This window comes from Scophthalmus maximus, chromosome 22 (genome assembly GCF_022379125.1).
Source record: "Scophthalmus maximus strain ysfricsl-2021 chromosome 22, ASM2237912v1, whole genome shotgun sequence".
In the NCBI taxonomy this organism is placed as follows: Eukaryota; Metazoa; Chordata; class Actinopteri; order Pleuronectiformes; family Scophthalmidae; genus Scophthalmus; species Scophthalmus maximus.
The window spans coordinates 7,951,622-7,970,000 of NC_061536.1; the positions used below are offsets into that span (position 1 = coordinate 7,951,622).

The 18,379-nt window shown below is 40.1% G+C and overlaps 1 protein-coding gene across 1 annotated transcript in view; it reads right to left on the reverse strand.

The window, feature by feature from the left end:
* LOC118292237 (CUB and sushi domain-containing protein 3) overlaps positions 1-18,379 on the reverse strand; it is a 288,046-nt gene that overhangs the window by 162,306 nt on the left and 107,361 nt on the right. The window contains exon 5 of the mRNA XM_047330255.1: positions 8,983-9,180. Within this exon, the coding sequence (XP_047186211.1) occupies positions 8,983-9,180 (198 nt within the window). The remainder of the gene's footprint in view (positions 1-8,982; positions 9,181-18,379) is intronic.

An 18,379-nucleotide genomic window follows, 5' to 3' on the forward strand; every position in this document is an offset into this window, starting at 1 on the left:
TGAGCATGAATGAAAGGGACAGAGAGAGGGGGGGGGCTGCTGCCATCACAAACATAAACGTAAACATCACAAGCAAAGTGTTTTTCTGGTTTGTTAATCATAGGAGTCATTAGTTGTCATCAGGGGAAATTAAGTGCCAGGATGTCTGAAAAAAACATTTCAAAGTTCAAGCAAATACAGTGTGTTCATTGTGCTTTTTTTGTTTTATTTGATTGTCTTAAAATCTTCGATTACTCTAATTGAAAATCAAAATGATGAACTTATGAAAGGACCAAAAACAATCACTTACTCGATTGGTAATTGATCACATTGAGCAGCATGCTCAAATTTTGTGTTTCCTCAAGTGCAGACTGACGGTCCTACAGTTTTACAGATAGACCATTGTAACAATCCAGTACCCTAGATACACAGCGTAGATTGAGTATTGACTATTTCACATTCTTGCGCTAACTGGACTTAACATGTACATATTAAATAAATGCACCACATTTTTCAAAAGTTCTTTGATATGTTTCATGAAAATGTAGAAAGAAGTCAGGAAGCTTCTGTTACGTAACATTCAGCTCCCAGGCATGTAATTAGCTCTAGACAAGTAGACAAGTTATCTTTGTCCTAGAATATATTCTTTTGAAATGTAATAAATAGATGTGACTCGAAATAATTAGCTGGATTGAAAAAGGAATAAGGAGCAGGCGTGCCGCGTGCTGTATGAAGCCATTTGATTAGTGATGATGTCAACACTTTCTGTGATAAAAACGCCAAAGAGCCAACACTGATGAATATCAGCCAGGCGACGAACAACAACCGCTTTGATTCCTGATGCTAATTAAATAAGGTCACCCAAGTCACCCGCTGAGGGTCATTCAGCGGGTCATTCATTCATTCATTCATTCATTCTTCTCAGTTACTGAGAGCGTCACTCGTGGAAGAGATGAGATTTTTTTTCATGTATTTGATCATTTCAGGAATTTTAAAACTCTTTGATTCTCTTGGCCGAGAAAGACAGAGATGTGGTCTACACAGACAGACACACACACACATCACTAGTGAATACACAAATGCTCACAGCCACATTCACACAACTATAGGGTAAGATAAACACAGACGCAGTCGGAGTGTGTTTGCAGCACACTTGTGGTGGTATGACAGCTCAGTTTGACTGTCCTGCAAACACCGTATTGCTGCGTGAGAGTGTGTGTGTGTGTGAGAGTGTGAATGCGTTTCGAATGAAACACTGTAATCTGTCAAAGCTCAGCTGAACTACTTCATACTACCTGGCAAATGCACGTAGACACTTACAAATACACAGTATGTCAAATTGCCATTATGGTCCCTCTCTCCAAAACTCTGTGTGGGCATGAAATAAAATTATTCAGACTGGAACTGAGAAAATACAGCAGAAAGAATAAAGGAAAAAGGATTTACTGTCCACTGCCTTAACTATTTCAGTTTTAAGTGTCTCAATATCTCTCTCATGGAATAGCCTAATGAACAAAAATATATTTTCTTTTTACCAGTTTTTAAATAAAGCATCAAAACCTTATTAATCACCTCACCACAGTGACATCATATTGGTAACCAGATCTTGCTTAAGACAAAATGGAAATGTCTGAGTGGATGGTTGATTATTTTTGACTGAATTAATTTCATGCAATAAATCACCAGTGGAAAAACTTGTTTTCTTTTTAAAAGAACATTGCAAAGTGTGCGTAAGCCTCCATGGAAACTAACACTGTCATCATGATAACAATACTACCGTGACGATTTTACCATTTCACCTAGCAACAATTCAAGTCCGCCTTGGGGAAAACACACACACGCACGCGCACACGCGCGCGCACACACACACACACACACACACACACAAACACACAAGGTCAGAAACACAGAAGGTCGTGCACGCTGTCATAAGCACTCATTCACACCCTCTGTCACACGTGCAAACGCAAAGTGAACTGTGAAAGTCATAGAAAGGTAATGTGGAAGCTTCAGCAGAGTTTAGAGTACTGACTAGCAGACTGTTGTTGAAGAAGAACAAGCATTTCTACAGGAATATGCTAAGAACACAGTTGAAACGGTTGTTTTTAATGTTTTCAAGTAAAACTGGGGGGAAAATGAGGTATCACAGTTGATGATGTTGCTGAAGGTTAAAGTAGACCGTTTACCGTTTGTCAGTATAATATGAAAGGATAGAACAGATTCAATCATTCATGTCTCAGGGAAAAGCAGTTACACATAAAAAGACCACTTCTTCCATGGTGTCCTTTTCAAAGTGGTTCAAAACTCCTGGCCGATCTTGAAACCGGGTCGCATCACGCAGTAGAGTGATGCGCAAACTACGAGGTTTTAAAAATGATGGCACAGCAAACACTACAGGATATTACAAAGATGATTCGCTCCAGAAGGAGCGATGCACCACCTCACGTCACCTCTTTGACGGGTGCTCATGAGGTAGAATGGGCAGACAAAACAAAACACGACGGCCACTGGCGTATCGACAATAAGGCTTTGCAGAGGTGAAAAATGAAAGCAGGAGAGACAAGTCGAGAACAAGCAAAATCAACAATCAAATGATTATTTGTTGAGAATTTAGAGATGTAGAACAGAGCTAGCTAATATTACTCCCTAACGTTGACTGCTTCAATAGCTACTACTGTATCAAGATGCATTCTTTCTTTCCAGGATTACGTTTTGTCTGAACACACCACACAGGGGCACGGGCTGAAGCTACATCCTGCCACAGAATGCATATGGGACATATGACTGCATTGTTATTGCTCAAAGCAGGAACAACAAAAAAACAAATGTTGTCTGATCACATTGATGCAGAATTAGTACTATGAGCTCAACCTATAATACGCATACGCCTGTTACCACACACAAACATGCACCTAAGAAGCAGAAGAAGCAGCAGCAGCAGCAGCAGCAGCAGCAGCAGCAGCAGCAGCCTCAATCTCATTATGCTGACTACACACACACACACACTTACAAACAAACAACCACACACACTGATTTCATTTCCGTTCCTTGGCCGGTCTAATTTCCAGTTTTGTCAGAGCACATTATTACTTTTCAATACCAACAATAACCCCCTTCTTCCTCTCCTTATAGCTCTTCCAGCACTCTCTACCCCCCCCCCCCTCTTTTGTTCTCTTTTGTGTCACCAATTCCTCTCTTTCACTCGCTGCCGATCTCTCTCTCTCTCCCTCGCTCCTTCTCTCTCTTCTCCAAATGGTCTTATGACTTGCGCAGAGAGAAAATTGTGTTTTTAGTATAGCGCAGATATGAATGTGTATTAATGCGCCTGTACACACACACAAACATGGATCAGTCACAGTTTCTCTTAAATTTCCCACAGTTTTCACTTCAGCCCTCTTCCTTGCACCATAGAAGCATACACACTATAATCGCCAATGCTCTGTCTCAGTTTATGTTTGTCTTGCTCCTTTTCGCAAAGTCCACCCCACGCAGTAACACACATGCACCCAAAACTCATGAATATTCAGGCATTCTCTGTATCTCTGAGATCATGATGAAATTTGTTCAGGGCCAACTATGCTCATGTGGATGTGTGTGTGTGTGTGTGTGTGTGTGTGTGTGTGTGTTGGTGGTGTGAATATGGATGTCTTGAATGCTGAAGGATATTCCTTCCTATAAATAATTCTGCACCAACTGACACTAAGGTGCTGTCATAATCCCACATTGAGGTTCCCTTCATAAAATACTGTACCCATATACATTTTATTCTTTTATGCAGTAGGCATTAGTCTGACATACTGTAGCTGTGCAGCATGTTTTTCCGTTATATTCTGCCCATGGTAGCTTATAACAATGCGTGGGTATAATAAAAGTGTGCTGCAACAGCACCCTGCCAATACTCGCCCAGTATCGAATGGTGTTTGCAAGACTGGTTCAACTGTTGCTGCATTAACACGCGTCAAGTCGAAGAAAGTGTAGTTGAATACATCAAAATCACATAGAGCAACGGCGAGCAAAGAATAGCAATCAACATTGCTCCTGCAACGCTGGAAATTATCTGCCATTATCATCACATCTAAGTCAAAGCCGATAACGAAAATGTTGTATGATTAGTGCTATTATTATTAGAGCCTATTTAAATCCGACATGCAGTGTTCATCAGTCTTTCTCTGTAAGACGCTTTTTTCCAAATTAGTCAATCATGGAAGACTAGAGGAAGCTATTTGATATGAAGTTGACGCCAGGTTAATGGCAGTCAAACTTGATGATGTTTCTAAGATATTCAGCTTTCTTAGCTTAGTTTAGCTACTTAAAACCCAGGCTGCATCTTTATGGAACAGAAAAAACAACATTTCATCACCTAAGAACAGCAGAACATGAATGTTCTGTAAAATTATCATATACAAGAAGACTATATTAAATTGAAATCAGGGGTCATTTTCAGAAATTGTGACTTTAGTTGAATAATCATTCCTTAAGCTTGATCAGTTTTGAGTTGAATTTCAGAGGTTATCAACATAATTGTAAAAAGCAGAAGCATGAGATATTGTTTACTAAGAGACAAACTGAGTCCTAGTTATCACATTATTTGTCGTATGTCACTTACACAACAATCTAATTTGCAATGTGATTGCACAACGGTGGCAAATATCTCCCAATATTATCCCAAATATACTGTGTTGGGTGAACGGTCAGGTCAGAACAAAACTTCACCTTAATGCAATCCAGCACCATGTTATATCAGGATCTGTTATATTGTAAGGTGTATTTTAGTATGTAGTTTGGCCATAATGGCTCTGAATGAAAGGCAGTGAATTATGAAACCATGGCATTCATATTCATACTTAAGGGTGTTCACGGTTTTGTTACCCAATAACCAGTGTTCACCTACAGTATGTTATTTTGCTGAAAGCAACCACAAAATGTGCTGGACTGACTTCACCTGTAGCTAGCTAGAGGTGAATGTGACTAGAGAGTTGAACGGAGCAGCGTCTTACCATTTTGAGTATGTTTTCCATTCGCATCTATTATATTTATGCTGAATGCAGGGTAAACATTTCCGGACAATGTAGATAGTTCTCGTGTTTGCATTTATGTAATTGTGAGAATAAAGGGGAAAAGTCAGAGAAGGAGAGAGAGATATAGAAAGAGAGAAAGAGCAGGGCACATTTATGTTAGTATTGCTAAAAGCCCTGCATTTACAGACATTTGATTGCACGGTTGAATAATTGATAGAAAGCTATTACTGCTGATATGAATGCCTCTCAGTGCCACCCCCAACCCCGCACACTCTACTCCCACCCCAACTTTTCCGGGGGTGTGAATAGTCGTGTGTATGTGTGTGTGTGTGTGTGTGTCTCTGAGTCAGTGCCAACGTATTAGTAGCTTAGCTCCTTTCAGCATTACTGACAGAGTGACAGAGACATTGCTAATCCAGCACTGACAAGTTGCCATGTCCCCCGTGTCTCTTTCCCCTCTTCCTTCCCTGGACCCAAATTACAGTTCACTGCAAATTGAGGAATGGTGTGCAACAATTCAGCACATTGTTGCACACGTTAGACCGGTTGTAGTTGGCACTTTAGTGTAAAGGAAAAGCAAAATTGGGGAAATCTCAAACTATACACTCTTGGGATCCCATCCGGTATTCCTTTGACTCACATTGAAACAAATGTGCATGTCTATTTTAAATTTTGCTTCCGTCGAAATGTCGGAAATTCAAGCTTTACTGAATTTTGTGTTCATTTTCAATACTGCAAAAATTCTAAGGGTTAAAAATGAGATGCTACCACCACTATCAATTTGTGACTGGTATCAGTGAAACCCGCACTTGGATGATAGCACTTGTATTTCTCCGGCAGTTTTAGGCAGAAATTCAACAAAATATGTGAACATTTCCGAAATCAATTAATAGAGATGAGAAAGTAAAACTGCCAATTTTAGATGTTAAACGCCAGCTTTGTCCCTATAACAGTAACTCCTTTCCATGGTAGTAAGCTGGGGTGATTCAGAACAACCAAGGTTACGATGTTATGACAGCGCAATGATGCGAATTACCAGTTGCTTCGTTTAGTGAGAACTGCTCTTTATGTTCTCTTTAATGGCTTTCCGAAACCATCTTTCTACTCTTTAAACATAACGTGTAAATAACGTTCCTTGGAGCCGTGAAGATTAAGTCTTAAATAAAGATATTTGCTTCCCTATGCTCTGTCGCCTGTTTGCCAAGGGACCGTTTAATGTCACCTGTTTACAAAACCTTTTCATCGCTTTCTGCACTTGGAAAAAAAAAACTTGAGTCTAGCTTCGTTCAAACTGACAGTAAGGCTCCATCTGGGTTTTGATTGGTCGTGTGTTGTTTGTGGATTTTCTTGCTGTTTCCATGTTACATCAGATATCTGTTTATCTGATTTTGTTCTGTCTTTGTGTTTAGTGCCAAATGTTCCTGATTTTGGGTATTGATGTTATAAATGAAAAGACAGACAGGCCCATGAAGGCCGAGCTTCATTGTGCACCTTATGTGTAATCTACACCTTGCTTTTATAAAAATGCCAGGCTGTTGCTCTGCATCTCCATGTTAACGATATGGCAACTAGTTCCCCCAGTTATATTGCCACAGCTCAAACCTCCACTTTGTCATTTCTTGACATCCATAAAGTGAATTTGACCATTGGTCAGTAGCCAATCTACCATGTAGTCTTGGAGAAAAGAACATAGAGTTCCTGGACTGGATGCCATTCTGCTTTTTGGCTTCCACACAATCATGGCATGTGAATATTGGTATGAATATTTGAATATGAATATATTATACCGGAGTCCCCCTCGATTCAATGTAGGTGACTGGTACTCTGAGTACAACTCCTACAGCAGTCTTCCAGATATTTTATGTGCTGCTGATATCATGCACACCTTCTTTCTTCCAACAATTAACTGCCTTCTTTCTTCACAGTGGTAGGTGGTATCTATCTTGTTTATCATTTAAGCTTGCACCACCAAGGGGTGCACATACCATGAACTGAAAGCCCTTCAAGTTCAATAGTGTGAATCCACCCCCTCACCAGGGGGAGGGTGGTGGTTTTTGGGCCCCTTCTGAGAGTCTGAGAAGTGTTCACCCTGTGTGTTAAGGGATGTTGCTCTTCTGGATGACTGACTCTGTGTTGCTGATCAGATCTACAACTGGAATGCATTCCGGTGGAGTGGTAAAGTTCAATCCTTTAACTAAATAACCGTCTCTGCCTGGGCAAGTTCAGATCACCGATGTCACCCGCGGTCACACGAGTCTTCAATATAACATAAAGGGAGGTGTAAATAGTCTTTGATTGAGCCACTTTGAGGAAAGGGGAAACCTCCTCAACTAAAATTCAAAGCGCTGAAAATGTATTCTCAGCACACACTTCAGCAGACACTGGGTTTGTTTGACGCCAAGTGTGAAGCAGACGTGGATGGGAGTCGGGCTGCTCAATTGAAACAGTGAGCAGTGAGCTGCTGAAAGCTGCCTTCATGCAAATCTGCAGATTATTGTCAGAGTTTGTTGTACGAGCAGCCCTGTAGTACCCAGTAATGGAACTAATTTACCAATAATGTAAAAAACAAATCACCATTTAACTTTCCAAAATGTAATAAAACCTTGTACTTTAATAACGTCCCAATAATGTAATCATTTATCTAGTCTCTGTAATACTACTCAAAACAGAATAAGGATGTTAATTAAGAAATATAGTATTATATGGAGATACAGCAGGAGATGAAAAATATTTATTTGCCTCTTCATATTTGATATTGTTACAGAAATATAGCTTTTCATATTTGAGAATAATTAGAAGGTTATAAAAACAATGTATTTCCCAAAAATAACACATTATTCACGGCATGCTACTACAAAATTGATCCAATTATACTAATATTGGGAAAATAATATATGACGCCCCGGTAATGTTGTTTTTTTATCAAAGAATTGGCAGAGGAATTATCATGTTACTAGTTAAGAAATGTTACTTTGATACTGAAGTTATTTGATTATCCTTTTTCATTTCATTTTTGATGGGGTTAAGTGAAGATTTTTATTACATTATAGGCAGTTATGACATTGTAGGTAATTATTTCATTATAAGGAAATTATTGCATTATTGAGTTCTACAAGCCCTTTCCAGAACAGGAGTTATTTACACAACACCAATAAAAGTATGGGTGGACAATGTAATTTAATGCGATCTACAAACTTTATATTATGTGTAGAACAACAATATGTAACATTATGTTATCTATATATATCGTTACTTCTTCGAGATGCCACGCTTGCTGTTGTCATTTTAATACTGATTACTTCAAACATATTTGTAAAAAAAACAATGGACTTCTACATGCACACCTTGAGTAGAGTCAGCTATATATTTGCATCCACCTACAGTATACGTGGTGTGTCTCTCTGTGCCAGATCTAAGAACTCTTCTTTAGAGCATGTATTGTAGTGTAACAGCATACAAAGCTATGTACGCATTCCATCTACACCTACACCGGAATCCAAAATAGGCAACAGCATACAGTTCACTCCCCACACACGTTTGATTATAACGTCTAGCATAAAACGAACTGCACACACTATAAGCAAACCCAACATACACACAAGCATTCCTGGATTGCCTCCCTCGTTCTCTGACACGCACACAAACACACAGAACACACACACACACACAGAAATGCATGCACAGTCTGTCTGTCTTTGTCTCTCTCAGAGACACACAACCATAAATGATATGAAGGGGTTTCTTCCAAAATGATTTATATTTTGTCTTGGGAAAGCATTTTATGGATGTCAGTATTTTTTTTAAATACTGACGACTCGTGTTATTTGAAAACAAATTAATAACTAGCATTCTAATTGCTGTCTTCTTCATTTATTTTCATTTCCAGACACTTCAAATGATTGGACAGCACATTTTCAGTGACTGTTCATTGTAGAATAAAACGATTCATATCCAGTCATACACATCCAGGTTTAGTTGTCTGTACCTCGACAAATTGGAGCAGGAAAGTCCCAGACGGCGGCGTGTCCTGCGTTGGTGATGCAGGTGAGTGTAGCGTGGCCGTCCAAGACGTAACCAGGAACACAGCTGTACCGCACGTGGTCTCCCACAGCGAAACGGCCACTGCCACTTAGCACTGCTTTGGGTGGGACACCAGGGTTTCCACAAGATGTACTGTGAAGCTCTGCAGACAAGGAGAGAGAAAGAGGAATGGTTCCACAGTTTATTTTGGGGAATTTATTGTGCTATGCATTTCCACTAAGTCAGCCGTCAATTGACCAAATAATGTACCCAGCTCTTGCACGGCGCTGTGTCCAATGTAGAGATCCCGCTGGATCCTCATTCCACACACTGCACTGGTTCAAAACAGTCCGTGACATATTGTCACGATTGCCTGTTTTAGGAATGTACACTTTTTTTTTATTCTCTTAATAAGACATTTTTATGTTTTATGTTTAATCACATTATTCCTTCTCGATACATTTACAGTTCTGTCCCTGAGCCATACGGTATGGACAACTGTGCATAAACTGTAAACATCCGCGTACACAATCACCCAGACAGAAGAGAGAAGGAGAGAGACAGAGAGAGAGAGGGGGATATAAGAGGTATCACAAGCCATAAACCAGGAAGTAGATGGGAGAACAGGGACCAACTCTGGTCTTATTGTTTGAACTTGATTGATATAACTATGAAACTGTTCAGACATATAGGGGGTTGGGGAGAAGGAGGCAAGAGCTGAGGCACACAGAAAGAGGGGAAAGGTAAAGACAGCGAGAGGCAGAGGATGCCCAACAAGACAAATAAAGCTTTGGAAATACTCAGATGGAGGGAGTGAGAAGAGGCATATAAGAGAAGGTAAGGGGGGGAGAGAATGGAGGAAGTTAACAATAGTAGTGAGAACGACTGTGCTCATTAAGTTCCCAAATGAGGAGAAGACGAGTATGCACTTTTCTTTAACTGTCACCAGAAACTTCCATTCTTTAGACTTCACAAATCTGTGCAAAGGTCTTCACATAAAAAGCTTATATTCACCCACAGGTAAACCTTTTCGACGCAAACAGTAAGCATTATCATTCACAAGGCAGACAGTGGGCGGACGAGGTTTGATGTCAGCACATGAACCATGTAAGTGATTCTTAGATTGGCTGGCTGATATATTCATATCCACAATTATTTCACTGTCATGTCTTGATGTTTACTTATGTGGGCATTTTGTATTTCTCAGCAGACCGATACAAACACAGGCTTTCAGTTTGCTTTTGCCAATTTTTTTTTTTATTATGAGCATCTATCTTGACTGTGATGAGGTCTACAAGACCAAGGCTTGTGAGTATTTCAAAGATAGATAAAACTAGAACGGAAAGAACTTAATATCAGACATCACTTTGCCTCTAACTGAATTCTTTTGCAGGAAAACAAAAACACAGAGCATCCCCTAATGTGTTTTAATTGGTTGATACAAAGTGTAAAGGTTTTCCTCAGAGGGTATATTAAATCCTGCTGCTCACAGAGCATGGACGGCACATACGAGAGAGGAAAATCATTTCGCTAAATACACTAAATAACCCCCATCCTCCTTATCTCCGCTCAGACACACAGTTAGAGAAACACACACTTGGACAGTAGCACACATGCACATACTCACAAAACCAGGGTCATCCATCACAGCGGCGAACCCCCTATGCTGGAATTCTATCAGGATGTCACGTTGGCCTGGTGCTGCGAACTGTTGGCCTATCGATTTTGCCAGACAGTGTGGCCCTACTCATTGTCAAGATGTTTGGTGTTCAGCATCCCATCAGACACACATTTACTGTCACACACACACACACACACACACACACACACACACACACACACACACACACACACACACACACACACACACACACACACACACACACACACACACACACACACACACACACACACGGGCACCTGGTTATGTTTTAAAATGGGGGCGATATGAAATTGGCTGGGGGTCTGAGCATCCGAAATATAATAATTTGAAACACATTCTTTGCATTTTTTTTACAACTACCCTCTTGGATTCAGTCAAGGAAAAATACAACATTACTTAGACTGAGGGGGCTATGAAATCCAAGAATCCATCAACAGAAAAAGTATTTTTAGTCAGTATACTAAAAATGACTAACCGTAATCTAAAATGGTAGCAGGTTGCAGGCTACCCCGTCACGTTTAAGGTTAAACACGGACAAACAATTTATATTAATTAAGTGGCCTTACGATATATTACAATAGGATTTGGATGATTAAACCTAGGTAAAGGAGACATATTATGCTCATGTTCAGGCTCATAATTTTAATTTGGGTTATTACTTGTAAAGGTTTACATGCTCCAATGTTCAGAGAATGCATTAGCTTCCTCATACTGTCCTTTCCTACAGCTCCTCTCTTCAGCCTCTGTCTGGAACACTTGGATTTAGCACCTGTCTCTTTGGGGCCCCTCCACCCGGTAAAGCCCACTCTGTTGTGATTGGCCATCTGACCCACTCTGTTGTTGTTTCGGCATCCGCACACCTTATGTGCGCTTCAGTGACATCGTGATATCACGGTGTTACGGAAGCATCGGTCGGACTACTGGCGCGGCCTTTGAGGAGCTTTAGGAGCAGTGAATAGTACAGAATAGTTCTTTATTGTCAAAAAGACAAAACATGAAAACACAAAATATACAAAGATAAAAATATAAAATAATATGCATGACTCACACATAATAAAGTGCATGTGAGTCCAAAGTTTGTTCTTCACAGTGATTGTGTGTGGGAGTAGTGTTTTCTGTCGGGGAGAGGAGCCCCCTTTACCGCGGACTTTGGGCTTTTTAAGTTTGCAGACCTTTTAAATACACAAAAAAATCTATGCAACACACGAGAGGAAAGGGAAAGAAATGAAAAAGCAGAGTGTGTCTCCTTTTAAAGAATGTTAAGGTCACTATTCTCAGAAACCCACAAGGCTTCTTCAAAGTCTCCCAACTGCAACAAAGTACAAAGCCCCTCAACGACTTCTGGTGTTAGCTATTCGCATAGCCCTGGTGTGGTTTTTACACAGCAACGATTAATCATAACTTCAAAAGCAGATCATTTTAGGCTACATGATTTCAAATCAAGGAACATTTTAATGCGCAACTCGCAAGGTGACTTTAGCTCCTTAAGACTTAAAAGGGCTATTTTATCCGAGGACTAGACCTTGCTGTGAAACCAGCCCTCAGAGTACACTTGTGCCTCTCATTTACCCTGTACGAGAAAATGAGAGATTAATCTTAATAATGAAAAGCACAGCGCAGAGCAGCTGGATGAAAGGAGAGATCATTACACAGCGCAATGCGTCCTCATATGTAAATAGAATTCCATCTAAAGTCTGACTGAAACCGAAACTGCAACAAAGTAGTCCGGGGGTTTGAAGTCGGTTTCTACGCCCGGACATTTGACTGTGTGTTAAATGTTGATAGACACTTCTGCCTGTCTGTCTGCTCTGATCAATCAGCCACGGGTCGGACTAAACCAACAGGGTGGTCCAAAAATGTGTCTACTTCCCTTTGTTGGTTTATCTTGCATCGTCGTCACATTTCCATCCGACCTCTGATCTATCAACATATCTTTTTCATAAAATCTTTACGGGTTCCTCCACTTCACTTTGCACCGTATTGTGTCTTTGCCCCTTCTTTCATCCATTTGATGCCATTTCTTTAGCCCTTTATTTTTTTTCTTCCTTATCCCTGATTCTTATATCCCCTGATTTGTAATCCCCCCCTCCTTGCATCCCAATGCCTCCTTCTGTCACACTCCACCCATCCCCTCCCTCCTGTTCCTTCACTCCCTCCTCCTCAACTAAAAAACTTTGATGGCCTGCCAGCTCCTGGCTTTCCCTCTCTCTCTCCATGTCTCTCCTGTTCCACCCATACCACTATATCACCCCTCCTGTGCATCCCTCTGTCCCTCCTTTCTCCCTCCACCTAGTTTATAGTGAACATCACAGTTTCATTACACTAGTTTATTCAGTAGCCAGCGGCTACACCACACTCATTTCCGTGGTTTATTGCTGCCTGCCCTATCTTACTTATTCTCTCTTACCCTCACACCTTCACCCTCTCTATTCTCTCTGTATCTATCTATCTGTGCTTCTCCTATAGCTCTGCCTCTCCCTGGTTTACCATAACCATGATTTCAGTCTCAGTTGCTTCATTACAAGCTGCTGCTTTTATGGGCCATCTGTAGAACTATCTGCATTTGTCACAGACACTAACACACACACAAAGAGAGAGAAAAAACCCCCCTGCACACATAGACAAAGGCCTGCATGCAGAGCAGACACCGGCATAGCTACTCTGTCTACCCCACACACCCACACACAGGCATTTAGCTGGCTTTTATTTCTCCCTAGATAAGCAATTACAGTTGAGTTCAGGTATGAGACGGAGGGGGAAAGAGTGTGGAGGGAGAAAAGAAACGAGTTGCGGGCAAAAAGTGCGAGAAAGGGGAGAGAATGCTGCCATGCTTTAAGAGTTTTAAGTGAGACGGATGATACTGCAGACGGGAGGAATGGAGATGGGGAGTGAAGGACAGTGAAGACGAAGAGAGCGAGACAGGCAAAGACAGACGGGGATGATTCAGTGAGTTTGGGGGATTTTACACCTCTGTCAGCAGTAACTTTTATAAAAGATGAACCCAGTTCTATGCCATAACAGATGCTGAATGTTGGAAATAAAGTATAGTATTTGTTAGAAGACACTACTACTCAGATCTGGAGGAAAAAAAATGATTTTCAGAAGTTCTTTTCATATGCCCAAAGAGGTGAGGTTTATAAGAACAGTAACAGAGCAGAGCAAAGAGTCCTGAGGTCTGCAACAGACTGATATGTTGTCCGGGGGCACTTAGATCTATAAAAGGTTCCCCTGGCTGTCAACGTCAGAGTCAGTTGCTTGTCAGTTTGATTTATTCAACACTTTGACCAACTCTTTTTTTATAGACTCATGAAGAACTTGTCATAAAACACTTTTTTAGGCGGTTAAATGAATGAAATTTTATGGTGCAAGTTGTACATCATATTTGTGGGCTCGTGGCCTCCCCCTGACAAAACCAGAAGCAAAACCACAGATTTAGCTTCACAGTGACCTCAGTCTGTCTATATCACCATTACCATTCAGATCACTCTGTGTCCTTTCAGTTTATACGGACAATACTTAAAGAATGACGTTTTTTGTCATTAACACTTGTTAATGTGTGTAGTAATCCGTGTGTTTAAGGTCATGCAGCTTAATAAATCGACTATATATTTTTTTTATTCTTCATTGCTACTTTAGGGGCTTGCTACTATTCATTCGCACTTATTTTGAAGACAGTTGTTTTCATTCAGAAGTCAGATATCTTACGTGGGATACTGTATGTCCTCATTTCATTTTTGGCCCGCGGTGTTCCCGAGTGTGTGTATGAAAACATTTAAAGTTGGCAAAACATGACTCATAGATTCTTGTTCACAGTGATTTATTAACATCACTTAAGTTAAACATTATTTGGACTTGAATGAGAAACGGGGAAGCAGAACTGATTTTGTTGAAATATCTTCAGTTTGGAAATGTGACAACTAATATAAATGAGTTGTGATTTTCATTAGTTATTTAGCAGAGCAAGCAAGAATGTATAATGCGACTAGAAAACCAATCATGTACACTGTAAAGTACAAATGTACTAGTATATATTGCATATATTTTGAGGAATTTGAATTTATGTTGCAAAACTCATGGAATCATCGAGAAAAGTTCGGTTAAGTTTTACAAGGTTTTTGTCCAGTTTTGGAAATACTGAAATGTTCTAGTTGGATTTTGCTTCACTATAACACAACTTTATATTGAACAGTAGATCCCCAACCAAACTAAAATCCCTCCATGGTAAGAAAGTTGCTTCGGAGCTGTCAAGCAACTGTCATTCAAACTAGGCTATTTTCTCATATTCTAACTATAACAGCTTAACAATCATGATTAGGATAATATGGACTTATTTTACTTTCAGTATGAACAGATTAATGCCAAGATGAGATATCCACAAAATCGTGACATCTTTTCAATTTTTTTAAATTTAAAAAACAGGATTAACAGCATAAAATGCAAATTGCCGCCCGAAGAAAAGCATTTTAAAGTATCATGCTGAGCAAACAGTGAGCTCAAAGAAAGACTGATGAGATGTAAATAGGGAAGAAGAAGTGTGATGGTTAGACGATGCATTAGCTCATATGCTGTATATACAGAGCTCCTCAAATTATTCAATGGTTTCCTTTTTTTATTTTTAAACTTTTTTTTTCATTTATTTTCCATTTTAAATATGCAACGCTTGGTTAATAAGTGAGAGTCAGAGTCCTGCATACACAGGCATTACCCTTTCAAGCCAAAGAGAGTTTCTGGTCCATCTCAATCCAATACATGTTACCTTTTATTACACCTATCATTGCGTAACCGCAGCTAACCTTTTAAGCTGCCAAAACTTGATGTTGTTACTGATTTTGTAAGAAAGTTGAGGGGCAATGTTGGCATTAACATTCAAAAAGATCCCCAAAAACACAGTAAGATTTTGTGTGTGGTGTAGGTTTCTTTTGTCTTCCATAAGGAATGGACTTAACTAATTCAAGTTGCGACTCACCTCAGGTGTTTTTGATTGGTAGCTGCTCAGTGATGGTCTAATTAAAATTAATTGTGATTAATTATGAAGGGAAACGTACTAAATGGCAGCAGAAGGTGTGTGTCTCCAAAGAGAGACAGAGAGAGAGAGATGCTGAGAGCTAAAGCAGGGAAAAAAAGAGAAAGAGAGAGAGAGAGAGAGAGCTTACTGTCCATTAGATCATCCGGCAGCTGTGAAGTTAATACACAATACTGTACAACTGTGCTGCAAATGATAGGAGCTTCTAGTGGAGATCAAAAATTTGAAATCAGAGCAGCAGACCAATGGTGTCTTACTGGGTTTATATACGCCACACACACAGAATGTGTTTGCTTGTGTGTGCGTAATAATTGTCTGTATTGAATATGGTCATGAAGCTGCTTCAAGCAGCTCATTGTCTTCAGCCTGAAACATCAGGGCAGCGTAAACACAAGGCTGTTCCTGATCTATATATATATATATATATATATATATATATATATATATATATATATATATATATATATATATATATATATATATATATATTCCGAGGAAGAACAGACTTTTTGGCAATTCAACATGATCAATGGTGATGTCAAATTACCACGGCAGATGATCGCCATATTGGAATTGATATACCCTGAAAACACTGGCGTTAAAGGTCCAGTTTTTGGATTCTTGTTCCTCACCACCACTGCTGGTTAGGCTGCAACTGATCTGACTTATTTCCTGTCTACTTTTTTAACGATACATGTCAACTCAAATATAAATCATTTTATGCACTGTACCATGCAAAATGATTTGATCAATAATAGTAATAAAGAGAGACGTTGATGCAGCGGAGTGCTTTGTATGTTTTGTCTTTGTAATCATTCATCAAAGTTAGAGGCAGCCGGGCAGGGACGCAATTTAATGAGATTATTAATTTTGGTTGAGACAATAACCCCGTCCAACACAGTAACGCCATTATATACTTCTGTGGCCAGAACATCCATCCAAGAGTAAAAAGATGTACTTTCCTCCATGTATGTAATTGAATGAGCAGCTAATGGCATTAGTCCGACTGCTCACAAAGAAACATTTGGATGTCAATTATGAGCCCTTTACCTCCACTTCACCGATGTCTGCACACGCTACTGCCTGTTTGTGTCTGTGAGTGTGTGTGTCTGTGTTTGTGTGTCTGTGAGTGTGTGTGTCTGTGTATGTGCATGTGTAGCTCCTTGATGCAGTGATCAATGTTTCTCAGAGTGCTAGTTCAATAAACCATTACATCGCCCTTCTAAATACATCCTGCCAACAGAACTTCATTGGACCAAAACATATACATACAAAGGGAAAAAAAATTTAAATACAGCACATACACCCTTTTTCTTGCTAATTGTCCCGTCTCGGCCCTGGTTAGTGGCCTCCCGTCATATTCCCACCACCCACAAGAGATTGTTTTCAGGTCCACCTGCTCCACCTGTTGTCCATTTCAGATCACATGAGCGTCCCCTCCTACCCAGGGCTTCCTCTATCATTATTATTTGATTTTTTTCACATTGCCTTAGCCAAATGAAAAGGAAAAAGAGATGTTTTGCAGTCATTCGGTTGCGCTAGCTTCTCTGTCCTATCCTCCGTCTGTTTGACAGAGGGCGGGGCTCAGCTCCTACACAAACACACGCGCACACGCACACCTCTGGCCCTAATGGATTAATGTACTAAATTAAGTTCATTGCACCAGCCTGCCTGTGTGTCTGCACTTGGGTCCTCCCTGCCTCTGCTGCTCCCAGCACCAGTCGTGATGTGCTCTGTGTTTACAGCCTGTAGCCGTCAGGATTGAATGAGATCACGGGTTTGCTTGTTAACTTGCCTGTTTTTTTTTCTTCTTCTTTTTAATCTATAGCAGGACACTAAATGCTATCGTTTGATCTGACCTGAAAGGGCTGACTCTTTCTGAAGTCCGGACGGAACAAATCAGCTCCGAAAGACTTGATCAACAAAATGGCACAGAGCAGGGTTCAGTGTTTACAGGCATTGAAAAACTGAGATTTTTCTTTTTCTTTATTAGATTGTCTGACTGTAGACAATGGAGGTCTTAAAGAAATAGATCGCAATGTGTTTGCGGCAGGTGTGTTTTTTGATTAGCTCGGTCCAACATTAAATAAAGATGGTTTCATTATTTAAAAAAACTGGGCCCTTTTCACATGCACCTGCTCGAAAATGACATGCCCTCATGAATAGAGTATATCTCTGCAACTACATGGTACATATGAGTAATGTTGGTATCTATATGAAGGCGAAACTTGTGAAATTCCCACAGAGTTCTATTCATGAGTTTACAGGAGATGTTAGTGGGTCAGAGTAAATGAGGACGGAACAAAACACAAATGAAAGATTTCATCTCCCGCCAAAAGGAAAAGACACTTTAAGACTGAATATCTCTTATGCAATAATGCAGCTCTAGTCCAAAACCTTTAGCACAAGACCTGAACATTACCCATGCCAAATGCCATGCTAATAACATGAAGCAGAGCGAAGATATAGGTTTCAGTAGGGACACGGTGAGGCGGAAAACAGTTTATTGGGCTGGTTTTCACCACCTCCACACTGTCACATTGAAGATGACATGTTTTCTCAATGAACAAGAGTGATCTTGTTTCTATTCTTAAAAGTCAGTATAGCATTAAGCTCTGACGTATCATTAGGGTCATATATTATGGGGCTGCACTGATTAAAGTCAGGGTCCTGATC